This window comes from Miniopterus schreibersii, assembly GCF_964146895.1.
Source record: "Miniopterus schreibersii genome assembly, chromosome: 15".
Classification (NCBI taxonomy): Eukaryota; Metazoa; Chordata; class Mammalia; order Chiroptera; family Miniopteridae; genus Miniopterus; species Miniopterus schreibersii.
This window is the reverse complement of record NC_138115.1, coordinates 12740185-12764677: the sequence shown is the minus strand read 5'-3', so window position 1 is coordinate 12764677 and position 24493 is coordinate 12740185. Positions and strand designations below refer to the sequence as shown.

At 40.3% G+C, this 24493-nt stretch overlaps 1 protein-coding gene across 4 annotated transcripts in view; it reads right to left on the bottom strand.

The window, feature by feature from the left end:
* CFAP20DC (CFAP20 domain containing) overlaps positions 1 to 24493 on the bottom strand; it is a 192758-nt gene that overhangs the window by 27047 nt on the left and 141218 nt on the right. For all 4 annotated transcript variants that reach the window (XM_081160760.1, XM_081160763.1, XM_081160762.1 and 1 more), the window contains one exon: positions 17465 to 17526. In XM_081160760.1, coding sequence (XP_081016886.1) covers positions 17465 to 17526 — 62 coding nt within the window. The remainder of the gene's footprint in view (positions 1 to 17464; positions 17527 to 24493) is intronic.

The window sequence follows — 24493 nt, the reverse complement described above, 5'->3', positions numbered from 1 at the left end:
GGATCATAGGTCAATGCTCAACTACTGAGCCACGCCCGGCTGGGCTCAAGAAGTCCTTTAGAACCTCTACATTTTTATGGGAGACTTAAATATTATTGCTTTATCCAGTGGAAGGATGCACATAGAATGAGGGCTTACATTCCAAATAAATACGGCATTGCTGAGGACGCAGGGGAAACAGCTGTCCCTCTAAATCACAGCTTTCATCTTCATATCTTTGAGGAACATTAAAAAAAATTATCTGAATGCCTGCTCTATGCCACTTTATACTTTGGTTCTCGGTAATGACAACAGAGTGGTGACCAAGTCACAGTCCCTGCTCACATGGAGCTTACAGTCTAGACCTGGAGGCGGACAATAAAGACATATGCAAAGAAGTGGAAGAGCTCAGACTATGCCACCCCAACATATGCCACTTTGACATAAAGATTATTTTCAGCTAAAGGCTAGGAGAAAAAGAAGACACAAGAGGAACCCTCAGCCCTCCCCACCTACCAGGAAGGGTAGGGTGGTTCTCAATCATTGGAGACAACTCTAGACTTTTATCAGAGACGACACGGAGGGATCCACATAACAAACCTCACTAACCGGCGCTAACGGCCGTTGGTTTCCCCTATATATTTACCCTCCCACAATTTGCTACCCCTAGGAGCTCAAAGTCCCTTTCTTTCATCTTGTTCCTTTTCTACAAAATTTACTGTCCTTTCATTAAGATGCAGTATAAGCCCAGGTTCTAACTGCTCTTTTGAGCTACGAATCACCGAGCACCTCTGTGCATGTGCGCCCTGCAGGTGTTCACAGGCTCGTTTGTTTTTCTCTTGTTAATTTTTCTTTTGTTCCTCTAATTTGCAGGAGAGCCTAGGAGGGGAGAGGGAAAATGTTTTTCCTGCCCCTCAGAGAAGGAATATTATTTCACATAGCAAAAAAGTGCTTACAAATTTTAAAAATAAAGGATTTAATGAGTATTTCATAAATAATCATTCCAGTACAGAGATAGGTTCTCATAAAAACTTCGACTTATTGCATACAGACGGATCCTAAATGAGAACCACAGAATGGATGATTTGGGGCCATCTCTCAGAGATAGATGTTTCTAATGTAATGGGCCTCAGATGAACAAATAAAATCCACATTTAAACCGTGTTTACTAGGGAAATCCTGTATAGAAATAATGGGGAGGCAATGGGGAATCAAAGAGAAAAGTTCCATGACTTTAGATTGACCACCTTAACTTCCAGGATCGATTTCATAAGCCCCAGCAAGGCCTGGCTGGTCACAAAATGGAACACTAACATATTCTTATGCTCGTATCTGGATGAACCAGTGGCCAGGGTGGGGCTGTAGCAACAGCAATGACGATCACCACAATAGAAAATAACCTGATAATCCAACGTGGAGCTGGACACTAGACATACATTTGGTGTAACAACATAGCATATAATTTAAGTTGCACAGTTTTTGATATGACCTTAAATTTCTTGTTAGCCTTGCGACCTTTGGGTTAAACTCTATGCTTCTGTTTCTTCAGCTGGAATATGGGAGTAACAGACTTGACCACACTGGGCTGTGGCAGGGATTAGATAAAATAACAACATATGGAAACTCTCATCCATTGCTGCCTGCTACAGAGATGGAGCCAATAAGCCATAGATAGTAAAAGTAACAATGCTAGTAATTATTATTTGAAATTACAGTAAAAGAATCACTCTCAAGCAACTTTTAGAACACTTTTTTACAGAGTTACAGGACAGCTATGTGTTAAGTGCTATGTAACTAAGTTATTAGCAAATCAAGAGCAGAAAACTTTGCAGCCTTTTCTAACTTTAACTAGGGAACAATTCCCTTAAAATTCGAATGCAAAATAAAACCACCTTAACCATTCTGCAGAATGATGGGACTTAATAGTGCAGGAAGAGCAGGTGGGTTTGGCTTAATGCTCTAATTTAGCTCTCTGGGCTTCTGTAAATAACTGGGCATTACGTTCATCATTAAGTCAGATTATCAGACACCATACTTATGTACCGATTTCCATTTTCCTTTCAAAGTCTGGTTGTTCCTGTGTTATGTTCAGTAGTCAAATAAAGCAATGATATGCTAAAAAGAAGGCTCTGTGAGGTGAATGACAATTTAATTTTCCCCACTGTGTTGGCTGGCTGCACAAGCAAATAAAGAACTGGAGAAAGTTGACAGGATCTTTAGTTGACTAGATTTATTTCCTATCAGCTGTAGGGTGTGTTAATTGTAACATTTCAGTTAATGAAAAATATTGTGATAGAACGCTGATGTGGGTGATAAACGGGCTTCTGAACAAACATGATGGTAAAGTGCTATTTTTAAAACATTGGGAGGAAATAATCAGAATTCTTTTGTTGCATGGACCATTCCAGTGAGTAAATGGGGCCTGCCCGGGGGCAATAATTCTTTCACTCGCCAAACCACCACTACCACCATCATCATAATTCTTTATGGTGTTCCTGCAGCTGCTGTTCAAACTAAATATGGCCCTCGTTCTATAGAAAGCTGACATGCTAAATTGCAAACAAGGCAGAAAGATACAGAGACATGAAATACCAGAAAGACTAAGCCTATATTAAACTAAGAATTACACTGTTGATAAATTCTTTTATTAAAGTGTAACATACACGTAGAAAAGTGCACAAATAATAAATGTATAAGCTCGATGAATGACCTCAAGGTGACCATAACCACCACCTGGGCCAAGAATAGGACCTTCGCTTACTTCTTCTACTAATATTACACTCCCTGCTCCCTAAAAGTAGCTCAGATGGTGACTTTTTAGAAAAAAATTATATTTATTGGGGTAACATTGGCTAATAACAGTATATAAGTTTCAGGTCTACTGCTGTAGGTGGTGACTTCTAACACTACCAACCAGTCGGCCTGCTTCTGAATTCTGTATTAGTGGAATGATACAATATGTATTCCTCAGTTGTCTATCTTCTTTCCCTGAATATCACATTTGTAAAATTCACCCATGTTTCTGAGTGTAAATATATCACAATTTACTTATGCCATCTATTATCGAAGGAGACTGGCTTGTTTCCAATTTGGGGCTGTCATGGATGTGCTTATGTTGGGAGGAAAAACTTTTTCCTTTCCCACTTGGATCCAGTGGTTGGAGGCCTGCAAATTAACTGACAAAAGCCAGGTTAATAGGAGAAAAGACAGTTTATTCACATGTGTACACAGGAGTTGCTCAGTAACAAATAACTTACTAAATAGCCAGAGATAAAAGGTTATAAACCAACTCAACAAAGAGGGTGGGTTTAGGTCTTCAGAGGAAAAGTATGGAAGATTCTATTGATGTTTTCGATGCTAATGGGAATGGGCAGTCTGTATTTTCTGACGGCCCTGCTTTAGTTAGATAAGGGAAATTCAGATAAGATTTCTTTCTGCATCTTCTGTAGCTCAAATATTTTCACTATAAAATCACCTTTTTAAATTTTATGATTATTATTTTTTAATTCTCATCTGAGGATGTTTTTTCCATTGCTTTTTTCAGAGAGTGGAAGGAAGGGAGTGGAGAGAGAAACACTGATGTCTCTCTTTTGCATCAACTGGCTGCCTCTTGCACGTGCCCCTGACCTGGGGCCAGGAGAGAACTCGCAACCCTTCAGTGTGTGGGCAACGCTCTAACCACTAAACACCACCAACCGGGGCTGTAAAATCATCTTTATATAAACTCTGGGGGATCTGAGTCCCCACAATTTATATATGTTTTTGGGTGAACATATGTATGTATTCCACTAGTCATATATCTTGGAGGTAACTAACTGTTAGGTATATTCAGCTTATGCAGATGCTACCAAAACAGTTTTGCAAAGTAGCTGTGTTAATTCCTACTCCCACCAGCAGTGTGTGTGAGTTCTAGTTGCTCCATGTCCTCAACAAACTTATTGCAATTGTATGTATTAGCCATTGCAATGTGTAGTGGAATCAGTGTACTCTGTCTTCCAGTCTGTGGCAGGCCTTTGTACCTTCTTAAGTAGTATCCTTTTATAAATTTCTGATTTTAATATAGTCCAACTTATCAATATTTCCTTTATGAATCTGAGAACTGTTTACGAAATCTTTTCCTAACTCAAGGCCATAAAGCTGTTCTTTAAAGTTCCCTTCTAGACTTGGGTTGTTCAACATGGTAGTAACCAACCATAAGTAGGTACTAAGTGCTTGAAATGGAGCTAGTCTGAATCAAGCTATGAATATACACTGAATTTCAAGGACTTAATACCAAAAAAATATAAAGTATCTCATTAATACAATATTTTTATTGATTGATTTTAGAGATGAGAGAGAGAGAGAGAGAAAGAGAGAAACATCGATTTGTTGCTCCACTTATTTATGCATTTACTGATTGATTCTTTTATGTGCCCTGACCGGGGAATGAACCTGCAACCTTGGGGTATCGGGACAATGCTCCAACCAACTGAGCTGCTCGGCGAGGGCCTCATTAATACAATAGTTTACACTGATTATGAAGGGACCAACAAACAACCAGAATGGCATAAAGATTACTTTACACTGAAAACATTTAGACAAATAGCAGATGCAGAAAGAAATCTTACCTGAAATTCTCTCATCTGACTAATGCAGAGCTTTTCAAGAATCAGGGTTTTCCTACAAACCCCCACTCTGGGAAAGTCTCTAGTCAGAGAGGCCATTGATCCTTAGCAAGTGAACATTCCAAGATATTGTGTAAACAGCCTTATCAGAACCTGTCATCCTTTCCACCGAAGCCCTCCCCCGTCCCCACTTAAGCTCATGTAGAAACCCTTACCTGGCTGTTTAGAGGGCCACTCCTTACAGATGCTTCCACATGCACCTGTAATAAACCTTTTCTCCTCCTCATTTTTTGTTAATTTACAATGCCCATACCCATCCTGTGAACCTAAGTTGGAACAGAAAAAGATTTTCTCCCCAAAATTATATGTTGAAATGATGCTATTTTGGATATGCTGGGTTAAACACATATATTATTAATATTATCTGTTTTAACGTTTTTAAATGTGGCTACTAGGAAATTTTAAGTTACATAAGTAGCTCACGTTCTGTTTCTACTGGATAGCAGATCTGGATGGTGTCTTCATTCCCTAGATGCGATTCCTTTGCTCTGGCAGGCAATCAGGGTAGGACCGGACAACCATCAGCCATCAGGATGATTCAAAATAAATGTGCCTTGAATCCTCCAGAGACCTGGTCTCCTTCTAGTTAACCCTTTTACCTAGGGTGTAGCGTTCTGGAATTTACTATGGCCTCATCTTTTCGTAGGTCTCGAACTCCTCCAAGCCCATAAAACTGTTGAAAGGCTTTGCTCAGTACACCTCAGCTGCTGCTTTCTGAAGTGGAATTTTTCCTGATAAAAGTGGCCCAAAGTGTAGGCTGCCTCTCTTGGCTTCCTTCCCTCCCCTTTCCTTCTGGAGCAAGGCTCTGTAAGTTGTCTGCCTTGGATGCTCTCCAATGGCTTCAATCAGCTGATTCTCGTATTTCGTCTGGCTTTTCTGGTTGCTCTCAGAGGGAAGTTCCGTGTGAGACAACTAAGTCTGCCATTGTCAGAGGCAGAACTTATATTAGTTAATTTAAAAATAAAAATATATTATGCCTGTCATTGAATGTTGTAGGGTTTTAATTATGGTTGATGTGGGGAACTGAGTCAGGGTTGTGGAGAAGGATAGTCCCAATTTCACTTTAGTCAAGGAAGGTTTTACAGAAGAGGGAAGGTGACCTTTAGAGTAGAAGGTATTAGCAAGGTGATAATTCCAGGGTCAGGGAGGGTCATGTAGGCTAGGAATAGAGTCCATTCGATAACCTAGCTGACTAAATAAATAATGGAAATTCTAGCTCAAAGAGATTATAAGTCACACACTAATTCCAATTGGTAGCATTACCTGGAGTACCTTATTGAGAGGGTTTTAAGTTTACAGTGATGCTCAAAGGGCAAGAAGATTGTGATCCATTAGCAATGTCTGCATTGGACAGAGGATGAGGCACAGCTGCACGCAAGTATGAATCATAACATTCCAGAGATCATATGCAATGACTGGATTATCATGCATGAAAAGTATGTTAGAATTGGACTATTTGTAAATTACAAGAATTTAGATACATCATGTAAGGATTCTAAGCATGCCATCCCCAAATTATGCTGCTTTGACATTATTTTTAACTGAAAACACTTCAGAAACAGTAGATTCAGGGAGGGCCCTCTGACTGCCTCCTTTCTACCTAAAAGCAGGACATAACATTTCCCATGGGGAAGGTGCCCTTTCTGGTGCAGGGTGCAACTCAATCACCAGAGATGCTTGTTAGCCCAGAGACAGCACTGAGAGGAATGCACAGAGCAAGTCTTACTAAAGCAACTCTTATCTACCATTAATGTCCCCTTCATATTTATGCTCCCACAGTCTGCCACCCCTAAAAGCCTAAACCCCAGCCCCTTTGTCTTTTCGCTTCTCTACAAACTTACTGTACGGTGTTCAGAGGCTATGTAAGCTCCAAGTTCTAACCACTCCTTCAAGTTACTCATCACTGACTTTCTCCCATGCGTATGAGTGCCGCACAAATAAAATTTGTATGCTTTTCTTTTGTTAATCTGCCTTTTGCCAGTTTAACTTTCAGGCCCAGCTTCAGAACCTAGGAGGAAAGGGAAAAAAGTTTTTCTTTTCTCCCCTAGAATCACATCATTTCGAACTGGTTGTTGATCAATATTAACATGGTGAAGACCTTTAGTGGAAGCCCAAAGGGCTTTATATTTGGCTATGACCTATTAAGGTTGTAATAAATGTCCGGTGGGGACAGTGAGTGGAAGACACTGGGCTGAGAGAGAGAACTTTGGATGGCAGAACTGAGATTCAGAATGATCTCGACAGTCAAGAAAATTGATTCAGATGCCAATATTTATTCTACCAGTTTTTACAAAGTCCAATTTTGTGTCAGATCCTGGCACAAAATGCAATGAGGAGCAAAAACAGATTTCCTGCCCTCTTGGACCTTACAGAGTGGAGGGTGAGACAAACATCAACCAGATCATCACACAAAAATGTGTAAGTGCTGTGAAGTTAAGTAATGCTGTGAAAGCACATGAACAGGAACTTGAGAGTTCCCTGGGGGAAGTGATGCTTGAGAGAAAATGAATAGGAATTAACCAGGCAAGGCGGAAGGTAAAGCAGGGGAAAAACTTTCTAGCAAGAGGGGAAAAATGGGCAAAGGCCCTGAGGGAGGCAGTTTTGAAAGAAGGCCAGTGTGGCTAAAGCACAAATTTCCAGAGGAAAAATGGTACAAAACAAGGCTGGCTCAGGGGCATGCGCCAAACCACTCAGGCCTTGCAGGCCATTGAAAGGTTTCGATCTTTATACTATAAGCAATGGGAAGCTATTGAAGGGTCTTAGTATGCGGGTATCTGTGTTTAGAAAAGGCTACTCTGGCTGCTTTGTGGGGAATGGGTATTGGCTGTGGTGAAAAAGCCCATGTGGATGCAGGGATACCACTTAGGGGCTATAGCAATGGTCCCAGAGAAGGACGGTGAAAGTTTTAGGTGCCCGAAAGCCAAATATAAGCCACTAGTGGGCTACAGGTACTAAAAAAACAAATGTGATTCAAGATACAATAACAGACACAGTGTCCTGGTCAATGGTCTAACTGTAGTCTAAACTGTTAGATCATCTTGTCCAATTTAGACAACCCCAATTGGATAAACTCAAAAGTGTCCAAAGGAAGGCAAGTAGGACTATGCCAGGACCTGGAATGGCAAAGTGGACTGGAGGCTGGAGAAGTGAGAGACTGAAGGAGAGGATGGAACAACCAGAAAGCAATATTCAAAAATTTCAAGGGGGATTGTGTGCAAGAGTGATGGTTCAAATTACTCTTCTGGAAAGACAGCTAGGACCCATGGGAGAAGTTAAAGGAAGTCTATGCCAACTCAGTACAAGGAGTGCTCAGTAATGGACCACCTGCCTCCTGCCACACTTGAGTCTGCCTCCCTGGCCAAGATGTGTAGAGAAGGCTTTTGAAGAGATGCTGGGTTAAATCGTCTCTATAATCTCTTCAAATTCTCTAGGAGTCATTTATTTTCTCAAAGTATGATCTTTTTTTTGGGAGGGGGAGACTTTATTTCTTATATTCCTATTAATATCCTACCACCACTACCATCACTTTCTCCCATTTAATGAAAATATATATGTCAGGCCCTGTACAAAACTCTTTATATGCATTTCCTCATTTAATCCTTATAGTCACACTATAAAGTAGGTAACTGAATACAATCCTTATTTTTAGATAACTTAATTGAGGCTTAGAGAAGTAATTTCACAAGGACACCAATGTGGCATTTTGATTCCAGAGACCATGCTTTTAGTCAGTGCACTACGTTATTTCCTACAACCACATATTATACTATATGACAATGAATGGCATTCTGAGTTCTACAATTTTAACCAATTTCTAAACCTTCATATATTAAAGTATATAAAATGACTTACTTACAATGACAGAATATAGTCAATATCATAGCTACTAACTGTGTAAGTCAGAATAAGGCTAGCTTATGCTTGGTAAGAAACAACCCCCAAATTTCAGTGTCTTAGAAAAAACATAGGTTTTATTTCTTGCTCATGATGAATGTATATAACAGATGACTAGGGGAACTCTGTTTATCATAGTCATTTAGAGAACAGGCTTAAAAAACAACCACCATTTTGAATGTTCCTGGTTGGTGTCAGAGGAAAAGAGAACTCTGGTAGAGGGTTTTACACCTGCAATTTAATGCTCTAGCCAAATAACAATGTAGGCAACTTTGCTCACAATTCATCGGCTAGAGCTAGTTGGACTAATTGGCTCCACCCAAACCAAATGGACTTAGAAGAGCAATCCAACAATGTGCTTGGAATTGAGAGAGTTTGTAATATTTGGCAAACCATATTAATAACTTTCCTAGGCAATAAATATGCAAAGAAGCCAAAAGCATGCATATAACTTTTGCTGTATACATTTCAGAATTTCTACCAAAAGGATACGACTACTTCTTTACGTTAGCTTGTTAATTTACTCCAAGTGGAGCATACTAATACATTGGAAGAGGGGAGATGTACCAAACATGCTGAATTCTGGTAAAAGTCCTCACTGTATATGTAAAACACAATCTGAACCATAATCATGTCTGCCAATCAAGCCCTGGGCATGCCATACTAATATACTTATTTGCACTTGGGTTACATACAAGTGTTTAGACAGAAAATGTACCATTTTACTCCCCTACAAGTTTCATTGTACCTAATTATGTAAAGCCATCATTGGTGAGCTAAGAGAAGATAACATGAAACAGCTCAAGCCATATATCAGGTTTTGAAAATTAAGATATAGAAAACAACCATTTACATACATTATAGAAATTCTATTCTGAAAATTCTTGGCAATGCCAGTGCATCATTGTGAAATTAACTAAAAGTATGTTATTCAAATCCCAATTTTACTTATATAAAAATGTAAACCTCTTAAAACTCTTGTTTTCTAATATTTATAATAACAAAATAAAACAAGTAATTCACCTTACTTCCTGCTATGACTCAGAGCACTCAATTCAAATTTGAACTACTTTTATCCACCATCTGGAAAGTAGAGCCATTATTCATAAGTACTCCACGGTCTCAACTATGAAACCGAAAACCTACAATGAAAATATGACAACAAATCAATAATATCTATGAAGCGTTTCCCTGGAAATGGTTGTTAGAAGACAATGATTTCTTCTTGTAAGCGATTTAAATGCCCAAAGAAAAAGTAACGTGGTATTAGTGTGCTTACAACACAATTAAGTTTGTATTACAAATGCTAGTTTAGGGAAAAACTTATTTTTAAAAGCCAGTGATATTTCCTGTAAGGCCATTGCTCTGATATCTTAGATGGTGCCTTTTTCTAATTTGAAAGCTACATATTTTAATGGAGAATGGTCCAAAATGTTTTTAAGGTCAAACTGGAAATATGTTGATGATTTAAAAATGCAAGCGAAGTGCTTTATTATATTATACTACCAGAGTGTTATTGTGGTTTAAAAATATCATTAAATCAGCACAAACCCACACTTATCATTTCCTGCACATTTTTCACACGAGCTGCCTTCTGACTATGAGTAATCTGTTAATCTGCTCCTCGCCTCACAATTCGTCAAAATGACAGATTCATTCCTTCTCTAATACATAATATCTTCATTTACTGTACGCCTTGCTGCATTTTTCTTTTTTGCTAGCACTGAAATTTAGAAAATCACAAGTAAATTTAGAGAATGTCACATGGGTGGTTGTTCTTGTTTGTTTCCCATTTCTTCCATTATTCCAGCAGGGGAAACTGAAACTTTTCTGGACTCTTAATGTGAGTTAATAGTATTTCTGACATGAAGGCAATTTCAGGTTTCAGTGAAAGTGCTGTTAAAGAGGTTGGAAGAGGGAAAATGGTAAAATACAAAGTAATTGTACCCTTCACCAAGTCACAACACTGACAGGAACAGAATTTTCTTCTAATGCTACTGGGCAGTAAATAGATTGTCACGCACTGCCTCCAACTGCTAGGTGGAAAGAAAAAGACATCACCCAGCAGTTTAGGGATGAATTTACCCCCTCAAAACACAAGGCTGCATTGGCATAAACCCACTGCTTAACTGGAAGCCACCCTGGTTTTATTTAGGCTGAGACCGTCATTGTCATCATGACGCTGACTGCCCTCAGGCAGGCCAGGTAGCGGGCTGCTTCTTTGCTGTTTTGATAATACAAATGGTTTTGCTGTTTAAAATTGTTTGTTACCAATTCAACAGAAGGTATTTTACTCTCCTGTCCTTTCTTGCTTTGATTCTGTTGGTTATTAGTCCATAAGCTTTGCAAGTAAAGTGAATGAAGAACTGAAAAATATTAGGCCATGTAAAATTCTAGATAGTTTCTTTCATCTTAAGGAAGAGATGAAGCACATCACCTACAAATCACCATTTGGCTTCACTTGTTACAGACCCAGGTGTTCACATCATAAAACCAAGGTCACTACTGTTATCTTCAAAGGTCAAAGGTGAAGACGTTTACAGCAAAATGAGCAGCTTTCTAACCAGCCTCGTTTCCGCACACACACATGTATTTCCCGTGCGTACGCCCAGCGCCCAACACCCAACGGAGCACCAAACGGCCTCTAATTTGTCTTAATCAGTGGCAAGGGAGTGAAGGCTTTACGAATGAATGGACAAGAAAGGGTCAGTAGAACAATGTTAGCGTTAATTCAACCAAATCAGCTCAGGGTTGTTGGCCTTTTCTCCTTCAGGTCGCTGGAAACCGGCCGGACGTTTGACTTGTACAGTATTTATTATACGGAGCGGGTTTTTATGCGGCAATGATCAGCAGAATATGGGGCTGTAAACTCTAGTAAACACAATATATTGCTTGAGTGAAAAATTATGTTTTAGCCTTAATCCATTTCAAAATGTAACGTTTTTCATTAGCAAGAGAACAAAAGTCTTCACAGTACACGTAAAGCCACCTGCCAGCAACAGCAGAGTGTGTGAGGGGCGCAGGGCGGAAAGGCCGCGATCTCTCCGCGGCAGCTCGGCTCCCCCAGGCCCCGGCACTTCCCGGGACAGGCACACACGGCCTTGATGACGCGCAGGGAGGACTGGCCACGCTGGGAGGCCCAAAGCTCGCTAAAGGCACACTACGGTCATCTCTCCATGACGTGCTGCACATAGTAGGTGCTCCAGAAACACTGAACGTTGCTGAAGGTATGAACTGAAACACACTTTGAGTCGTTTTGTGCGGTAGAGGTTCCTTGTTAAACAAGGGGAGCTATTGTGCGTCAGGCTACAAAACGAAGGAGGAGGCCGCGTGTCTTGGATGCAGCTGGCTGTGGCCATCTAACCCTCACCATGGTCTTCCTCTCCTTAGGTTCATGTCATCCTCCTGGACCTCAGCCTGCAGTCCCCTCCCCTCTCCCTCAGGTAGAACAGAGGGGAATGTTATAACCTGGAACTAGCACTTCGATTTTTTAACCTTAAGGTGCTCATTATTCTAGAACGGGAAGCTGATCTTTTAATTAAAAGCTGAAACTGTAAAATGTTAGAATGGCAAGGAATTGCTTTGGTAATTACTCTCTACCCTGGACCCCGTGGCAAAGGTAATCTGAGTTCATGATCACCTGGGTAACAGTGACTGGGGAGGCCTGGCTGACGGCAGGTTAGTTACAAATGCCGGGGATTCCTCAGGGAGCCATCACTTCTGACATGGAAGCTTTGGGGAGGTGCGGGGACTCTCATGGGAATGGGTTTCATGAGTCTGTAAAACACGATAATTAAAATACTGATGAGTATTTCCCCAGCTCTAATGGCTTAAGAGTCTCTCCTGGAGCACAGCTGGGAAAGGAGACTCAGGGTGAGGTGCTGAGTCCTGGGTGCTGGTCAGAAAGCTGGCAGATATCTGAACTGAGACACGAGAGCTGATGCCCAGGCAGGCAGGGCCAGGATGAACAGGCGAAGAGAGCAAAGAAAAAGAAATTTGGTCAGGCTGGCAGGGGTGGCACCCAGTCCTCTGGGGTGGTGGCTAGTTAGGGCTTGGGACAGGATAGTTGGTACAGGCATGCAATCTGAGTTACCTGGCTCTGGTGAAATAAATGACCAGAATCCGGATTAAGGTGGGCTGGGCAGGCCAAGTGCCAAGAGCAGAGAAGTGATGGGGCAGGAGATCACCAGCTGCCCAACCCTGCTGGTGAACTGTTGGGTCCCATGGAACCCAATGGGAATGGTGCCTCTGAAGTTGTGCAGGGCATGGTCCTAGGTTCAGGGCTGTCAGAGGTGAGGAGCAGGATGATTCTTGAGGGACTTGGTTTGCTACTGGGGTGTCTTAAGCTTGGGTTTTCTCTAGGGCAGGGCTAGAGAAGCCATCTGAGCCTGGCCTTTGCTATAAACTGGGGAAGAAAGGGGCGCAGCTGAATCTCTTTGTACCAGGAGTTTTCAAAGCCTGTTGGAAAGGTTAGACCAGTGGACTGCAGACCCCTCTGGGAGCAGGAGGTGCATGGAGTCACTTGAGTTTAAGAGGGACCCAGCACCACAGGCTTTGTCTCTCTGGCTATCTATATCTATCTGTATCTATCTATCTATCTATCTATCTATCTAATCTATCTATCTATCTATCTATCATCTATCATCTATCTATCTATGTATCTATATCATCATCTATCTATCTATAATCTATCTATCTATCATCTATTACAGTTAATCAGGAACTTCCATGTTGTGTTTTGTTCTGAAGGAGAAATATTTGTTAAAAACCCAACTTATTTTAAAATGATCCAACTTTAATCATTTGAAAAGAAACAGGACATGCAATTTCTGTATTTCATTTCATTTACTTATACATTCCTCTCATTTGTGTTGGTGGGACAAAAACGTAAGCCCTAGAGGAGAAGCCCATCAGGCTGAGTCCCGACAACTGGAGAGAAAAGAAAAATGAAGCCGCTGTGATCAATCCAGAGCAGCGCTGGTAGGTTATGATGACAGGCCAGCTTGCCTCAGCCAGGCCAGCTGAGCCAGCGGGAGCTGAGGTCAGCGGCTATTAATCATCTGTCTAAGTCTGCAGGGCTTTATCAGATAATTATAGTTATAAGTACATTTATATCACAAAACATGTGGTAAAGCTGCAAAGGATTAAGCCCTAACACAATCTGCACTGACATTAAAAAAAATACAGATAGATGATAAATCATAAAGCAAACACTTTAGAAAACCATGCCATTCATTACTGGGCATTCCGGAATTATCTTTTATATTATTTCCATGAATATTTACAACCCTACAGAGCCTTAGACTACCTTCCCTCTTCCCCCTAATTTTCCAATGAGTTGTAGAAATAGCAAGTATAGTCATCATTCGAAAGATTAGTTATTGACTCCATCCATATAAACAGACAACTAGAAAGTAATCACAGCTTATTTTATAAAAACCCACTTCTGAGTAAAAATACCTTGAGCTGTTCTGAAGAATCTACATAAACACAAACATAGATGTGCCTAAAGGACAGCTCTAAACCCCACAAACCAAGAGAAGGCCTTTCAAAATAAATGACTTAAGGCTGCAAACAGCATGCCTCACAATGCAGGGGGAAAGGGCTTTGCTGGAAATCTAGACACGCGAGGGATTATGATGAGGCGAACCCTGAGTATTTCAATTCCTCGACTGTAAACACTCAGGCAGCGGTTACCTTTGGGTCTCACCTCTACCCAGCAGCAAGCGCACCGCCCTGAGTGTAAGTGAATTCTTTTACTCCGAGGAAAACAATGTATGAATATATGCAGAGTTTTAGCTATTTTCATCCTAGTCAACTCTCCAAAACCCAAATTTGCCTGCTTTGTGGATGCACACTATCTGTAACTTTAATCATAAATGCAGAAAACTATGAAGTTAATCACGTTTGAGAAATAAAAATCTTTTCGGAATAAAATGTAAATGAAAGACTTTGGGGATATGGTTGTTCTGTTACATTAATGAAGCTAATTGAAAGTTGACTCTCAATAAGTATGGATGTGGGTTATGAGTTATATACTTTAAAAATCTTAGGTCTCTGGGTAGTGCAGATATTTCACCGAAGCTAACATGGCCATTTCAGCTCCCAAAGGCATCGTCTGCTCTCCTCTCGACGGACCTGCACGTGCTCGAGTCCCCGTCACCATCTGGCTTGCATTGCTGTGATCACAGCCACACTTAACTCAGGGATCAGAGCCCCCTGCTTTTCATTTTTGTTCAGGGCCTCTGTGCGCTGAACTTTCAGTCCAAGATTCAGGTTAGGTGCTTGTTTATCCGGAGGCAGACTTAGAGACTTATCTTTTCATTTTAAAATATTTTTTCTCATCTTCATTATCAGTATCTTTTAACTTTAAAATTTAATTTTAAAGTTTTGTATTTTAGAGTCTAAAACAAGGTATACTATTTGTAAGAAATATAACAAATACAAATCTTAAGAAGAATCATAGCTTTCAATTTTATTACATTATGTGTATTACATGATTCAATTTATCCCATTTTATATGATGATCTATGCTGACCTCGTAATTTTATCATCTTTTTTATTTATGGCCTAATAATGCCTTTCTGCCAGTTCTCCAAGCTGCTGAATTTATGAGCCAAGAGCCAAGCAATGCAATCTTCAGGTTTCCTGAACAGCTATATAATACTGTTCCAGAGAACTGGTGGATAACCTGCTGGCAAATGGGATCAATGGCATTTTATGTACTGCTCTAGAATTTGGATTTTAATTTTATCATGTAAAAATGTAAATTAATTTTTCTTAAATGAATGAACATTTAATTGGTTAAATAAAAATATACTATCTAGTTAGTGAATTTTCTTATATTCTATCTTTGAGAATTAAATTTTAAATGAGATATTTAAAGTCACATACTACCACATCTAAGTATTAATTAATTCATCCAATATTATGAAGAATGTTTTCTGTGTAGGGTAGTGTTCCCTTCAATAGTGGAATTGGTTTTCATATGTAACATGTATAATGAGTGTCATCGAAGTCATAGAATCTAAAGCTTGGAATGACTTCCAAGAGCATGTAACTCAAATCCTTTCTATGACACATGAGTGTGTTCGTATTATTAGACCAGGACTGGACAGATTGAGAGGCTTGTCTGAGATCATTTACTGGGTTGGCAGCAGAATTAGGATGAGAATTAGGGTCCTTTTCTCCTTTTACTGAAACAAAAGGTTCTACTTTTTAATATGTTTTATTATCACTTTCATTTGTTCAGACTGCAAATTGTGACTTTGTTATAATTTGGACCTAAGTTGGATTTCCAGTTACCTTGAAAGTTTACTCATATATAGAAGAAGAGTTTGTTAGTCAAATCTAGATGAGCTGCATGATTGCAGGGGACATATTCACATATCAAGGGATAACTGATTTTCACTATGTTAAAACACCTTTTACATATACTACAATTACAATCTCACTTTTGAACCTATTATTGTATTTATTTATGGTAGTGAAAATTCCCCCTACTAGATAACATGAAAAAATGACCAGATCAAGTGTATAGACCAGGAATACTTAGAAGAGATCACTGAATTTTACTCTACCTATGTCATGAATATTCTGTAAACTGTGTGGGTGGTCCCCTGGCAGCCATGTGAGCTTTGCATGCCTCTGATTTGCCGCTCATTGCTGATCAGACCAGAAGTGGTTACTTGGCCCAAGCTACATCCATCACATTCTCCTAGCCTGCCAGCTTCGGCATGTATTTTGAATTGTAATATGTAAACTCAAGAGCTGTCAGACAGCCGTGTGACTGGGAAGCAGAGAAAGCTGGTGCTCAGGGAGGAATGACACCGACTGGAGGGTGCAAGTTTCAGGCTCCTCCTGAGAACTGGTTGCCTTTGGGTGCCAGAAGATAGCCTATCTTCTTATTGCACAAATCTCTCCTGTCTATATGTCTGTCTCTTTTAATATTAGCTAAGTTGTTTTTGATACGTGCAATCAATGAGTCTAACTCAGACACTCTGTAGTAGATACCTGGGAGCCAGAGCTATGTGCTATGATTGGTGTTCTGGCCCATCCCATGGGACAAACCACAGTACAGGTGAAAGAGCTTGATAATAAGATGCATTTGGATAAGAGATGCATTATAAGTAACTAAGACCTTGTGTGTGAAACTCAAGATGGGCTGATTTTTAATTCCTAATATACAATAAATAGTAATAAAGTAATACTGATTTATATAGAAACACTAGCTTATTTAGCTATTTATTAGAAAGCCATATACTACATGTATTTTGAAACTGAAATTCAGATTTCCTTTTCCCTAATGAGCCTGAAATAATGAGGTTTTTCTATATCGACAAATGACTCATATGTCATGACATTTTTAGAATAATGAAATAATTTTGAGATTATGAAATTCTGACATGACAAAAGAAGAGAACAGCCACTTAAACTTGTAAAGCTATTTTGATAAATTTAAAGGTACCAGGTAAGATAAAAAAGATTTATGCCTAAAATGTACTAAACATCAAATACCTATTAAAACTCTATATAAGCAAATAGAGTAATAATGAATAAATTAATACTTAAAGAAAGCTTGCTATGTGCCAGGAACTGTGCTAAGAATTTTTCATGTATTCATTCATTTGACTCTCCCCAAAACACTATGAGGAAATTATGATGCCTGACCGTGAGTTAGATGACTTGCCCAATGTCCCACAGTTGGTAAAAGGCAGGGGTGCTAGTTAAACGCAGGTAAGATGTTGTTAACCACTACACCACAGTCTGAATAAGAAAAGTAGACTGAACTAAGACTTCTGAAAAAGAGAAATAACTTGGGAAAGTTCTTTGGGTGTTTTGAAAAAACAATTTCATGAAACCAAGAAAAATGCATAACCTTCTAATGAATCTCTGAACAAGGAATTTAGATTATTAATGATTCTTACCGGGGGTCAGAGGGAGAAGGTGGGTTCATTTCTTTCTGATAGTGCCGACCCTGGTTGACAGGCTGTAAAAGACAAAACATCTGTGAGTCACTAATCAGCATCATGTGCTTTACATATACTCTCACAGGCACTCTCACTGCAATTTCCCCCCGAGAAGCAATCTGCAAGAAGGGGCTAGCTTATTTTATAGAAGAGTTGAAGGCTGTTTGGGAGATCAAGCTAGTAACAAGGTGACGTTTATGAGAAAACACAGGTCATTTTAACGGCTGGTCACTGGACGAGAGGGCATCGCTGGTGTAATCAAAGATCCTGGAGGAATCTTCCTCCTCTCGGGACTTTATGTTGTTAACATTGGTTGATGTTCCCAGATACAGCAAAACAAAACAAGATATCTTGTTGAATTAATGCTGCATAGCAAGTACAGGCAATAACCTAGAGATGGGGCATGTAGAATATATATTTATATCTCAGCGTTGCTCAGTTTGCAAGGAGAACTTCCGCCTTCATTAATGGAATTACACATGTAAATCTTAGATCAAGGTGGTCATTTTCCCCAAGTGTATATAATAAAACCTCAAGCATCAATCAATGAGCTGAAAAAGGCGATGCCAATACCCAACAAAAATGTGGAATCTCAATCGCCCCCCTCAACAAGAAACCTTGAAGTTACTGTCTATTTCAAAACAACCACATCCCATGTAAGGCTTAACTTGCCTCCATTGGAATTTGATGTTTTTCATTTGTTCTAGATAGGAAAAAATTCCCTTAGACCTCATACAAATTCTGCTTTCTAACATCAGCTCAAAGTATTTTTCCTTTGTGATTAACGACCATGTGATTGAATATGAAAATAATTTTTAACATTCTCATTTTATTATGAGCTAGAATTTGGTATATATTTTTGAAATGCACTTAAGGTGCTGCAGTTAGGTCCTTACCCAGTGGGGGGGCGTTAATGTTTCTCACCCATAACATGACCCCATAGCACTGACACCAGCCGAGAAAAACTCTGTGGCCATGGTGCCTGTACATATAGAGCATACACTGCTTATTTTACACACATTCCTTATTTTAATGGGTCCTAAAATATTAATGACATGGGTGATGGGAATTCTTCCTCTATAAATAATGTCTTGGAAGTGTTCCTTTAATTTAAATCAAACACCCGATATGATGATCACAGCCACTTAGCAGGACTCTCCGTGATGCACCATGAATTTAAATGTGCTCAGATACTTTGGTAATTGAACCAATATCAATGCATCACCATTTCAGTAATAAGAAACCACCGGGAGACCAGTGGAAGGAAAAGCATGTCATAAGACATATTTGATCTCACTAGAGAAATAAGGCTTTTAGCAATTTGCAAGTGAAATTTAGTTCTATGACTTAGGCTTTATTATTTCGCAGCAAAAAAGGATTAGCATGCGAAGTGCCTAACAGGTTCTCTAGACCAACTCACACTGGGGCAGAGATCCTCTCGATAAAACCGTCCCTGGTATTCCAGCGTTCAGCCGGACTCGGGCCTCCAGCGAGTGGACCTCTGCCTATTACTTTCAGAGGCACTTCCATAACTCTCTAAGCATCACAGTCCTCATATTCAGCCAGATTTCTATTTGCTTAATTTTATACATTAATTCTACTCCCTTATTTCAAATGCCTTACTCCGTGCTCTGGAGACCAGAGACGGCTACAGAATCCTATCTCGTTTGCGATGCAGCTGTCACTCAGGCTGCACAGCGTGGCCCTTTCCATGCCTGCTCATGTTTATATCAAATAGATCCAGTGATACATGGAATAATTATTAACATAATTAATAAAAGATTCCCACTTATAATGATTTTTAAGTGTTAGAAGACCAAAAAAAAAACCAAAACAAAAAACCACTGGGAACGTTTCAAAGTAGTAAGGATTATAGGCATGAATAGATAGAAAGGCAAACAAAAATATTCACTTGAAATAACTGCAGGCAATGTAAGTTGGTCTGAATAGCTGATTCCTTAACTTGTACTACTGAAAACTAATGACCAAGTTGTTACTCAAAAATATTTTATTCAATGACCAACTTAATAACAGCACAGCGTGGCAGAGCATTCTGACTTACACACGTAGCGGCTACAGATGGACGCATCAGCCCCACTGCTAACGGCCCAGTTGGGGAAGGTGCCAGTGAGGCTGCACGAAGCTGGGGGGCATGCCAGCCAGGAAGCAGTGGAGCCATCATTTGAAACGAGGCCGTCTGACCTCAGCCTACCCTCAAACCACTAGAGTATGGTCCTTAATCCAGCTGGGGTTCACCTGCAGTGCCAAATATCTAAATTTTTGAATAACAAATATGCCAAACTCAGTTCAGTTTACACCAGGAAAAAAAAAGAAGTGGTTCTGAAATACATTTATTTGAAATATATAAGATTACCTCCTTACCATAAATTAAATTCACTTGATTTCATTCTTATGATATGCTACTCTATATTTAAAGAAAATAAGTTTTGCTACATTGCTAAATTTGGGACAAATATAAGATGTAATAGACAATACTTTGAGGATGAGGAAAGTTTATTTCACAAGGTGACTTTCAAAGTCACTGAACATGAACGTCTCGCACGTTTCAGTATTTTCTCCCGACGGCTCAGATACTGCACTGACTCTAATGTCAGTTTTCGTGTATCACTTCTATTGTGGCATAAGACGTCCGGCAGCTTAGCACAATCAACTACTTACCTTTTTAGTTTGGGAGAATTAAAAGAAAACTCATTACACCTAAAGACAGCTGAGAAGTTAATGAATCTGTAGATCAGAACACATTGAGACCTATCAGGGCCTGAAACGCCAATGTATTATATATTATATATCGGACACACAGCAGCCAGCAGTCATCATGTAAAATGCTGATATGCTGATGGGCAAAGAAATGGAAGGGATCCAAGAAACTCGGGACCTCGTCCTTTTGGTGGCGCTGTTGCTTTGCACTAGTGTCAGGAAAACCGGCAGTCACATAAAATTAACTACCACTGAGCACAAAAGAATTTTTGCTTTTCCACGATCAAGCAGCTAGAAATTTGGGGGTGAGGGAGAGAAGGAAAGGCTAACTAAAAGAACAGGAGATAAGATAATCCTGTCATGTTAAAAGGTAAAGAAAATATTTTCATGTTGTTATGTAAAAACCTATAAAAATGGCAAAAATGTTGCAAGATTAATCAAGACCGTAAATAACTTGTCTGAGAACCTCACCATATGCTTGCAATTTTATTAACTGCATTTTGCCTCGTTTTCTTCCAAATATGCTCTGTAATGTGCCATTTGATGGCTGCATGCGATGAGTTTCTTCATTTTTACACCAGCTGAGGGACTAATGTACTTGGTGTTAGGTTATGGGAATTTCTTTCTTTTCTTTTTTTTTTTTTTTTTTTTAGGTTATGGGAATTTCTAACTCAAAGGAATGGTGGCTTTGGGGCATCTGCTTACAGGGCAGGATGCATGTGAGGCAGGCTTTTCTGGAATCTAGGTTAGAGATGGGACAGAGACATACTAAATAATGAAATAATTTATTTGTAAAGGTCTGAGGGGGCCTGTCTGGATTCTAATGGTTAAGCTCACAGTACAAGGAGAACAACAGAACCTCTGCCCACCCTTACAGCCCTCAGTGGTCATAAAAAAAGGAGATGGCCTAGAAATCGTTTCTGCTCACACAAGTGGCCCTTTGAGAAGAATCACTTTGGGGAGCATCAGAGTATAGTTAGCCTGAGCTACCTCTATTAGGTGCAGGACGCATGCATTCCATGCTCTCATTCAGTTTTCACTGTGCCAGTCTGAGGAAGGCTCTGTATCATTCCCATTGTAAAGGTGATTGTGCCAGTAAATGGCAGAGCTGGGTATGAGCCCAGGTTGGCTGATGCAGAGTCTATATTTTGGTCACCACATGAAGCTGTCTCCATTAATAACTATCCTTTTTCTCAAAAAGAAACACACACACACGATATGGTTTTGTGCTACTGTCAATCAAAATCCCTCACCAAAATAAAATTCACTTAAAACTCCCATTGTAACCAACTCCTAGCTCCCCTCCCAATGCTTGCCTGGGGCCCAGTTTATGACTAAATCTCATGAGGACTACTCCTAACAGAAACCCTCCAAAACTGATTACCTGTAGTTGTAAAGTATTGTTTTAACTGAATTTGGTTCTAAGAAACTTTGAAAAATTTATCTGTCAAAGGCCAGTAGATTTCTCAGCAGGCTTGATTTATTTAGCATGAGATGCCAACCAAAGTCAATCTGCTATGAGAAATAAGATTACATTTAACTACACTTTTAAATGACTAATTTACTACATCTAAACGCCTTTTAAACAGTACATATTGCTCTGAACTGTACAGAGGCTGAGGGAAGCTGAGTAAACACAATAGAATTTGCTAAGACTTCATTTTACCCTGGTTCCAGACTGCACCGTGTGTGAAGTCCTTACGTAAAGATGCTAAACAGAATGTGACCAGACTAAATCTCCTTCTTAAACTATTTGTCATTAAGCCCTGTCCAGAGGGAGCTTTTTTCCTTTATGTGTATATATAATACCCATTTGTCAAATCTGGAATGTAAAATACTACCTGCATCATTCAGGATTTATTTAAGCAAAGAAAAGCTCATACTTATTTTGAAAATTTGATAACACTACCTTATTTTAGGGTAAAAAAAGCAATCTTTTAATACTATTGATTGAATATTCAACCAGTGACTAACAACCAGCAGGGACCGAGTATGACCCTGAGCCAGGCTCACGCTCAGTGTGGTCCTGGCTGCACGGAGCTCCCGGCCGGGTCTGGGGGATGCTCGGAATGATGGCTCCCTGATGTAGGCGCTGTCACTGAGCCCGGAGGTGGCAGGAACCCAGAGAAGGAGGAGATAATTCTGGGCAGGGTGGCCGAGGGTCGGAAGGGCTTCGTGAAGCAGTGGCGTTGGAGTTGGGCCACAAGGGGTGCTGAGGAGAAGTGGATGGGGTGTCCCCAGGCACAGGGGGAGCAGGAGCGGCGGCAAGACTGACATGCTCCCAGAGAGGCAGGGTGAGCTCACGGTGCAGCCAGAGCGGAGCGCTTAGTTCTGTGTGCATGTTGGGTGGCAGGTGGGTGGTGATGTTGAGACAAGGGAAAGCTCATTTCAAGTCTGGTTCAAGGTGACGAGTTACCTTGTTGAAGGAGAGGCTCCACCCTCACCTCCACAGATTTACTTCTGTCGCTTTGCAAACTTGGAATTCCCTTCTCTCCCTTTCTACATGGTGAGTTTGCACTCACTCTGTTTTAAAAAAAATTAATTAGTTAATTAATTAATTTATGTTAATTCTCACCCAAGGATATTTTTTCCATTTATATGAGAGACACACATTGATTGGTTGCCTCCCACACGAGGGGATCAAACCTGCAACCCAGGTACGTGCCCTTGACTGGGAATCTAACCCTTGACCCTTTGGTGCTCAGGCCAAAGTTCTAACCACTGAGCCACACTGGCCAGGGCTGCACTCATTCTTAAACTCTGGTTTAACTGTACCTGTTTCTGTGAAGCATCTCTGAAACCAACAGGTAGAATTAATGGTGCCTCTCGCTTGTTCCCAGAACTCTTTACTCTATCATCACTCACTACCCTGACCGACAGTGAGCTGGACTCTCTGCTTCCCTCCAATTTGGTAAACATCTCAAGGCTGGGTAAAGCTTTATTTGTATCCCCAGCATAGTCCACAGCACGCTGTACCACTCAAAACAAAATGTGAAATGAATTAACATGAGAAAGACGAGCTAGGTTGTGGCAAGAGCCATCATAGAGAGATTCCTGGCTCTAGCGGCAGAAAGGAAAGTATGTATCTCACAGTGAGGCCCGGAGAAGGGCTACAGAAGACTGTGGAGCCAAGTCTTGTAGGATAAACAGGTACAAGGTACAAGGATATGTGTAGAGTGCATTTAGGGAATCACAACTGGGACTAAAGCATGGAGTGACAGGTGGGGAGCAGTGAGAGATGAGATCAGAGGGGGGCAGCTCTCAGATCATCGGGGGCCCTGTAGGTCACACTAAAGAGGGAACGGGGGTTATGAAAGGGCTTTATGTAGGGAAGAGATAAAATCAGGTTTGGGCTTTAGAAAGATCACTAATGTTAATAATAATGATAATGAAATGACCACTAATGTTAACTTATTAAATGCTTATTATGTCTTAGATACAGTGACAAGTGCTTTTCCAAGGTCATAGCTTGGATGTGAGCCTTGGCAATCTGACTTCAGAGTAGATGCTCCTACCCATCAGGCTATTGCTTGCACTGGAGGTACAGAGGCTGTTGAAAGAATCTGCATAAACTCCAAGGTTATTTAAAGTGCCAAGGTTACGGTACATGTAGGGTACATGTTAGGAGGTAAAAGGAAGAGAGGACACTCAGGACGTGGAGACCAGTTGGGCATGGACAATGAAGGAGTGGGAAATGTCTTCCAAATTTCTGGTCTGAGCGCCAGCATGGACGGTGGCACCATCACTGAGCTACAAGAAAAGTGGGATATTATTGTGATAAGTTGTGAGTTCTTTTGTTGTTTCTTTTTCACGGCCCCTGTACAGCTTCTAGAGAGAAAGGCGTGAGCTCTCAGCAAGCCCACAGCGGTCCTTGTAAGCTGCTCTATTTAGACTCTCTAGGACAACAAGGTGCACGCGTTCATTAAGGAATGCAATTTTCCAATTGGTGACCGCTCCAGTATCGAAATAGACCGAACTTGATGCCGTAATAAACATATCTTATGAATACCAAAGCTAGGCTTTTCAATTATTTTCTCTGTCTAAGAAATAGACTGTTTTCAATTTCTCATTTGGTCAAATAGAGAGGTTATTAAGTTCCTTATCAATGACGTCTGTGGCTGAGAGGAGTGGTTGTCATGCATGAGGACTTCAGTCCTTGCCAGACAGGCCAGTGATGAGAACACTGTATCCAGGGCAACCAAGAGGTCAGCCTTTCAGTCCATAAATCATCATTCCTCAGCTTGCCCTTTATAATGCTAGTCTCCGAGC